The 8,342-nt window shown below is 55.7% G+C and overlaps 1 protein-coding gene across 1 annotated transcript in view; it reads left to right on the forward strand.

The window, feature by feature from the left end:
- LOC119093912 (lachesin) overlaps positions 1–7,313 on the forward strand; it is a 50,312-nt gene extending 42,999 nt beyond the window's left edge. Inside the window, exons 4-10 of the mRNA XM_037216926.1 lie at positions 418–548; positions 1,463–1,588; positions 2,242–2,398; positions 3,041–3,147; positions 3,943–4,082; positions 4,598–4,736; positions 6,207–7,313. Coding sequence (XP_037072821.1) covers positions 418–548; positions 1,463–1,588; positions 2,242–2,398; positions 3,041–3,147; positions 3,943–4,082; positions 4,598–4,736; position 6,207 — 801 coding nt within the window. The 3' untranslated portion in view covers positions 6,208–7,313. The remainder of the gene's footprint in view (positions 1–417; positions 549–1,462; positions 1,589–2,241; positions 2,399–3,040; positions 3,148–3,942; positions 4,083–4,597; positions 4,737–6,206) is intronic.
- Positions 7,314–8,342: the final 1,029 nt, after the last annotated feature.

An 8,342-nucleotide genomic window follows, 5' to 3' on the forward strand; every position in this document is an offset into this window, starting at 1 on the left:
TCACAAGATTCTGGAAGGGGGCAAACAGGACAGTTTTATACTCCTTTTCCCCAACCAAGGTCGGTGAATCGCATGCGTTTAGAGCTTGAGGAAGTTTCGGAGCATTTAGGACATTCAGGAACCCAAGAGGGCAAGGGAAGTCTGAAGACGGCTTTGCGTTTTTATCAGATGGGGCGAGAAGCCACATTAGTTGGCGTGCCTTAAAACACCAATCATCGCATAGCTATTCACCTCACGATAATTTCACATCACAAGCCTCCGTGTGAGCCTTAGCCTGTGCTTAGCTTGTGTGTTAGGTCGAGCTTATGGTTGGCTTATGCGCGCTGCCCCGCGGACGGCGTCCTGTACTGGTCGTTTTCCCGACGCTCGCGCCATCTATACGGCCGCCGCGTCTCTAGCGGCGCTCGTTACCGACAGATCAGCGACATACAGGAGACGGACCAGGCCACGTATGAGTGCCGCTGCCAGATAAACCTGCAGACGTCCGTGAGCGGGACGGTACGCCTGAGCGTCCGGCTACCGCCCGTCATCTCAGACAACTCCACGAGGTGGGAGGCCCCGCCCAGCCTAGTCGCGCCGCCCGCCCACCGAGCCCGCTCACTGCATGCTGTACTCGTCTTCGTGTGGCAGCGGTAGAGCGCATTAAGCTCGCTTCCAGCCTTCATCCGTTCATGGGCTGTGCACGCTCTGACGTATGGCATTGGAGGTGATGATGCCGCTTTTTCTTCGCTGATATGGTGTACTTTCGTGCTGTAATACTACAGGTGACGACTTCCTCTGCGTCCGATTGTACGGGAGGCCGTGATTAAGGTCTGCTGGCTGAAGTCGTGAGGTCCATGTGCACCAGTGTAAGGGAGGCTGTGATTAAGGCCTGCTGACTGAAGTCGTGAGGTCCATGTGCACCGGTGTAAGGGAGGCTGTGATTAAGGCCTGCTGACTGAGGCCGTGAGGTCCATGTGTACAAGTGTGAGGGATGCTGCGATTAAGGTCTGTTGATTGAGGTCGTGAGGTCCATGTGTACAAGTATGAGGGATGCTGCGATTAAGGTCTGTTGATTGAGGTCGTGAGGTCCATGTATACAAGTGTAAGGGATGGTGCGATCAAGGTCTGTTGATTGAGGTCGTGAGGTCCATGTGTACAAGTGTAAGGGAGGTTGTGATTTAGGTCTGTTGACTGAGGTCGTGACGTCCACGTGTAAAGGAAGGCATTACCTGCAGTATTACAGGGCGAGAGTATGTCCCGTGTAACCCATGCCCCCTCCCTCTCCTCAACCTTTGGTTTCAACATTTGATTAGAAAGGTCCCGAGCAAGAAGGTTCATTGAGTTTTCGTTCCCCGGTTTTCATTTATATGTGCCTTTTTGCATGACGTTCTTCTTCCACCAATGTGCATGAATGGACTACCATGTTGAGCGCGGTAAATAACCAGCTTGTGATGTCAAGTCCCTATGTGTGCTGTCACAGGTCGGTAATTGCGTCGGAGAAGGAGCGTGTTGTGCTCTCCTGCTACGCCACCGGTTTTCCGCCGCCTGAAATCACCTGGAGAAGGGACAACAACGCCCTGCTGCCCACGGGCAGCTCCATCTATCGGTTGGTCTGGGAGCGTACACCGCTCGCTGATAACGCTGTTGGAATCCGCCTACGCGACAGCAGTTATGCTTAATAGCTTATTGGACATGATCACGGCTCACCGAGTGTGTCGTTACACGGGCATAGTGCTGACAGCTCGCTGTGTTGTTACACGGGCATCAGCGCTGACAGCTCGCCGTGTTGTTACATGAGCATCGGTGTCGATAGCTCGCTGTGTTGTTGCACGTGCATCGGCGCTGGCAGCTCGCTGTGTTGTTACACGTGCATCGGCGCTGACAGCTCGCCGTGTTGTTACATGAGCATCGGTGCCGATAGCTCGCTGTGTTGTTACATGTGCATCGGCGCTGACAGCTCGCCGTGTTGTTACATGAGCATCGGTGCCGATAGCTCGCTGTGTTGTTACACGTGCATCGGCGCTGGCAGCTCGCTGTGTTGTTACATGAGCATCGGTGCCAATAGCTCGCTGTGTTGTTACACGTGCATTGGCGCTGACAACTCTGTATATTGTTACACATGCATCAGCGCTGACAGCTCGCTGTTTTGTTACACGGGCATGGGGCTGACAGCTCGCTGTGTTGCTGCACGGGCATCAACGTTGACAGCTCGCCGTGTTGGTACGCGGGCATCAGCACTGACAGCTCTTCCATTTCCAGCGGAAATGTGCTGATCATCCACAACATCAAGAAGGAGGATCGCGGCATGTACTACTGCGTGGCCACCAACGGCGTCAGCAAAGGATCCAAGCGTAACGTGGCTGTCGAGGTGGAATTTCCACCTGTCATCAACGTGCCGCGACCCAAAGTCCACCAGGTTTGTGGTGCCTGTGCTGCAACACTATACGCACTCTGCGTTGTACCCAGACTGTGAGTTCAGTTTGTCGGCTTGGAGACCTGGAGATACAGGCCAGACGCATTCGAACGGGACCCAGGGTGGGTCACCAGGACACGGAGACGACTGGTGTTCCACTGACCCGAGCACGCCACTCTAGCTACCAATGCAAATCTACTGCGAAATGACGTAGCCAAGTTGCGTGGCACTCCGCTTGCAAGGATGTTCAATGCCAGCCTAGGGACGTGCTTGAACATCCCAGTAAGTGACCGGCGTCGGCGCTGAGTAATTCCGCTCTGATTTATCGGTCTTGCACTGTCACGAGCGGCGTTGGACGCCGCAGACCGGTTCCAGCCGCTCCACCACCGAAGCACCCCCATTGGTGTCGAACGAATCAGTCCGTACCCCCGCCGCTCATGAAATGCCTCGTCAGCTTCGAGGTTCGGACCCAGGTGCTGTGCTGATGCAGCTGCAGTGTCATGTCAGAGTGGAGAGAGCGTCCATCGATGCTGTCACGGGAATGTTTCCGGGTGAACTTTTTCAGAATCGGGCCACCTACCGGGTGAATGGCACTGAGTTGCCTGTCCCCTTGGAGAGTCGATCCACTGTCTGTGTCTGTTTCAGGCGCTCCAGTACGACATGGACCTGGAGTGCCTCGTCGAGGCGTACCCTGCGCCTCGCATCACCTGGCTAAAGGATGACATTGTACTGAACAACAACCAGCACAACAAGTACGTTGCCCGGGACAAATATGAACGCAACGTCTCAGTAACTTATTTGCAGAGTGACTCGCATCACCTGGCTACAGGATGACATTGTACTGAACAACAACCAGCACAACAAGTACGTTGCCCGGGACAAATATGAACGCAACGTCTCAGTAACTTATTTGCAGAGTGACTCGCATCACCTGGCTAAAGGATGACATTGTACTGAACAACAACCGACACAACAAGTACGTTGCCTGGGACAAATATGAACGCAACGTCTCAGTAACTTATTTGCAGAGTGACTCGCATCACCTGGCTACAGGATGACATTGTACTGAACAACAACCGACACAACAAGTACGTTGCCTGGGACAAATATGAACGCAACGTCTCAGTAACTCATTTGCAGAGTGACTCACATCACCTGGCTAAAGGATAAAATTGTACTTAACAACAACCAGCACAACAAGTACGTTGCCCGGGACAAATATGAACGCAACGTCTCAGTAACTTATTTGCAGAGTGACTAACGACGCGGTAATTCCTTGCTTCTTGTGCGAATTATACATCTGGAGTCATGTCCACTGGGATGGCGGAGTCTTTGTTCACGCGACAGGCCACGCGCAGGAAGCACTCTCAACGCCACTTGAGCAAACGATTCACGCCAGAAAGTTTTATTAAAAGTGTCCCACTTCCAAGTTCCGTACTAACTTGGGTTGGAGGGCATCGTGTTTGCAAAAGACATCGATCGAGGCTTCGAGCCCCATCCGGACCCGGTCCATGTTGATCTGAGAAGAGGCCCACTGTGCGCGACAGGATGTCGGACTTCACGACCACCGACCAGACGACGGACAGCACCCTGCGCGTGCTCTCGGTCGAGCGCAAACAGTACGGCTCGTACACCTGCCGCGCCTCCAACCGACTGGGCATTGCCGAGGCTCAGCTGCAGCTGTTGGGTGAGTGAGACCGCGCCAGTGGACGGACGCGGCCGTCGCGCGCGTAGCGTCGGCCTCTACTGGTGTGCCGGGCCTCTGACCAGGATGTCCCTGCATGTGATCCTCGTCTGACCTCTGGCCAGAATGCCCCTGTATGTGATCCTCGTCTGACCTCTGGCCAGAATGCCCCTGTATGATCCTCGTCTAACCTGTGATCAGGATGTCCTTGCTTGTGATCGATGTCTGACCTCTGACCTGAGGTGTCCCTGCATAGAATCCGTGTCTGACCTCTGGCCAAAGTACCTTGATAGAAAGTTAGAAGGACATTAGGAATGAAGAGCCTTGATAGGAAGGTTCTCTAGCCTGCAATGCCACCGCATATAGCCATCACTGTCCTCTGTGCTTAAGAGCCTCGGTACCTGTCTCTAGCGCGGCCTGTGTCAGGGACGCGGCTGGATCTGACTCGTGTCTGACCTGTGACCTGATACACGTCTGCACATGGCTGGTATGTCAGAGCCGCGGCCTTCTGCGCACAGAGACGTACTCGCCAGTGTGTCCGCCGGCGTGTAACGCCAGCGCAGCCAGCCGGCTGGTGCTCAGCGCCGGCGCGCTGGCGGCCGCCCTCGTCGCCGCCCTGGCCGCCGCCCTCGCCGCCAGGCCAGCTGCGCGCCGCTGGTACGTACGCGTCACAAACGTCCCGCCGCGCCGCTGTACTAGACTCGGTCGAGCCGAACGTCCCCGCAGGGTCTTTGTGAGGAAGCGACTTGATCCCCATGGGTCTCCACCAGGGATTAAAAGTTTCAGATCGTCATGTCTTCTTTGCTCTCTGTGTATCCTGGTGCTTCGTCCTGGTGTGCCGTAAATGCCAGTGTAATATTGGGGGAGGGGAGGGGGCTTTTAGACATTTTTTATTAACACCTTGCTCCATATCCAGGTCCGCATATGTTGAGAGAGCGGCACTAGCCTGTGTACCTGACCTTGTTGGCGGCTCTGGTGGAGCGTTGACTTGATCGCGCAGAACTGAAAAAAATAACTGCTCACGCTTTTATTGCGGGTTTCTTCCAGAAAGCTCAGTCGCAGCCAGACTGCAAATAGCAAGTGTCCCCATGCGCCGTAATGCAAAGCATCCGACTGGACTTGAGCGGAGGGTGCATCTGAGATGCGCCTCGGTCCCACCGATCACTCCGCTCACTGTCGGCTGGACTTGAGCGGGGGGTGCATCTGAGATGCGCCTCGGTCCCACTGATCACTCCGCTCACTGTCGGCTGGACTTGAGCGGAGGGTGCATCTGAGATGCGCCTCGGTCCCACTGATCACTCCGCTCACTGTCGACTGGACTTGAGCGGGGGGTGCATCTGAGATGCGCCTCGGCCCCACTGATCACCGCTCACTGTCGGCTGGACTTGAGCGGAAGGTGCATCTGAGATGCGCCTCGGTCCCACTGATCACTCCGCTCACTGTCGACTGGACTTGAGCGGAGGGTGCCTCTGAGATGCGCCTTGGTCCCACTGATCACTCCGCTCACTGTCGACTGGACTTGAGCGGAGGATGCATCTGAGATGCGCCTCGGCCCCACTAATCACTCCGCTCACTGTCGACTGGACTTGAGCGGAGGGTGCATCTGAGATGCGCCTCGGTCCCACTGATCACTCCGCTCACTGTCGACTGGACTTGAGCGGAGGGTGCATCTGAGATGCGCCTCGGTCCCACTGATCACTCCGCTCACTGTCGATGGACTTGAGCGGAGGGTGCCTCTGAGATGCGCCTTGGTCCCACTGATCACTCCGCTCATGTCGACTGGACTTGAGCGGGGATGCATCTAAGATGCGCCTCGGCCCCACTAATCACTCCGCTCACTGTCGGCTGGACTTGAGCGGAGGGTGCATTGAGATCGCCTCGGTCCCACTGATCACTCCGCTCACTGTCGACTGGACTTGAGCGGAGGGTGCATCTGAGATGCGCCTCGGTCCCACTGATCACTCCGCTCACTGTCGTGGCGCGCTGCCCTGCCTATCCGGCTAACCCAGTCGTATGGTACGCTCCATTCTTATTTGATTCCGCTTCACATTCGTTTAATGTTGTAAGATCACATACACATCAAGATGGCGGTGAACGATGACATATTTCGGGGCGTTTCATTTACAGAGCGACGAACCGGGAGGTGACCCGCATCTGGGCAACATCCAGCCCTCGTCAGGATGCCCGGCTGCTGGTGGCCGCCCACCGGCTCTCCTCAGTCCGGCTGCCGTTCCATACGCCACTTGAGAGAGAGTGCCGAGCGTTGGGGCTGGCTTCCGTCTCCCAGTCCAGCGGCCGGACCGGCGCCGCTCTCGCACGGCGTCCGGCCGGCGAGACCGTGTCGGCGCGACGCCGCTGCCAAACGGCAGTCGTCGTGTGCCTCCAGCACGCCGGCCCCGGGCGGGTCGCTGCGGCGACGCCGACCGGCCGTCGAGACGCTGGGCGCCGGACCGGCCGGGCCGACCGGGCAGGAGCGCCAGGCAACTCTCCAGACTGCTGAGCTGGCACGGGCCATGCCTGGAGTCACCGGACGTGCGCCCTGAAATGGTGATCCAGTTGAGGTGGCCGTGTCTGTGCCCATCCGACGCGAATGATGAATGGTATGCACATGTGGTTGAATGAGTGCCGCCCAGCCCCACGGACTTCGCCAGTTCTCACGCGGCGATAGTGCGGAATCAACCGTGTGGCGATACGATGCGACGCGACTTGCTCCGTTTTCTACTTATGCCTAGCTTACATGCCGTTGTCAAGTTTAACTTGTGTAATGCACCATTATGTGTGTATGCAGTCCGGTTCATCATTTGACTCGTCAGAATTTTTGCGGACCCTGTGTCTGTTTTAGTTGGTCGGTGCTCAACACCGAGCTCATCTCGGCGTTGAGCACCACGTTGTAACGGATAACGAACACGGCGGGATTTTCGTCATCCAGCACGGTATTGGCGTCGTGCTGTCGTCTTCGGCGCGTTGTCCGAACGGTGCGGTAGGGTGGAACTAGCCGCGGGCGAAACGCTCCGGACTACATGAGTGCTCTCGCATGGATGAAGGGCGACACCTCTAGAATCGCAAAGTTAGTTGCCTGTGTTTGCGTGTGAAGGTTAGCTGTGTACATCTATTGTCTGTGTTTGCGTGTGTAGGTTAGCTGAGGGCTTTTATATTCCAGCATGATTTTGAATCTCTGATGTGAAATGTGCAACCCCAGACCACATTCTGTTTAATACATGTTTATAAAAATGATTTGCTTCTGTCATGACTTTGCATTTTGCAAGGACGTTACAGTGGTTTCCGCAATCTTAGAAACTAATTTGTAGTTACGGAGGATGCTCTTTGAACTTAAAACAGCGACCGGCTCAAGTCTTACAGTGCTCATATAACCCGAGATTTGTGGGGAAGTAGCGGTTAAATCACTGAAGTTTCCTGCGGAGCCATCGGGCCACCCAGTTAACAGCGGTCTGCGCGTGTCACTGCGGATGCACCAGCGTGCTAATCAAACCCCTGGTTCTAGTTGGCTGCAGCTTTTGACGGCAAATTTTAGCGTATTTAGCAGACACTTTATGAAGCCGGCCTGCACCTAGCCGGAAATTGTAGGTGTACAAACAAGCCATTACACCAGACCTCTGCCTAAGCCTCAACGCGAAGCTAATTTCCTAATCATGCCAGCTTTCTAAAGGTAAAAAGTCAACTTTTTAACGTTGATGCAGAGAGCCAGAAAATCAGGCTTTCCATCTGAAAACATAGGTTCCTAGAATCAATTATTCCCTTTACAAATGGAAGTTTGAATTCGACAGTGTTCTAACCTGTGCGAATCAGGCTGTCTACTCGACGGACACGACTTATTAGTTAGCCGGGACACACGCTAGGTGGCAGTGCGCCTGGCGGGCGAAGACAGTCTTTTTCAGGTACTCGTCGCGTCTCGACCCTGCAACTGACCCGAGACTCGGCATTGAAATAAGACTCGAACATGGCGCGGCCGACAGACTCCCGGCCCGCAAGGGTCGACCCCGCATCAGTGTCGCTGCCCAGTAGCAGTCAGGACAATGACGATGCGCCGGGCCGCCGACCTCGACACCGGTGCTGAGTGGCGCGTCGGCCTCGCTGGCGCTAGACGAGAAACCGCACCGTCTGGAGCTCACTGGTGACCGCGGGGCAGCGCACCGGAGGTGGCGTCAGCGGTGAGACGCCTACGCCATGCTTGCAGGGCTGGAGGGCAGGCCACCAGCTCTGCGGATGGTGATCCTTCGGCCCTGCCTATCGGATGAGGTCCTG

The sequence above is a fragment of the Pollicipes pollicipes genome, unplaced genomic scaffold (assembly GCF_011947565.3).
Source record: "Pollicipes pollicipes isolate AB1234 unplaced genomic scaffold, Ppol_2.1 Scaffold_4002;HRSCAF=4701_pilon_pilon_pilon, whole genome shotgun sequence".
Lineage (NCBI taxonomy): Eukaryota > Metazoa > Arthropoda > Thecostraca > Pollicipedomorpha > Pollicipedidae > Pollicipes > Pollicipes pollicipes.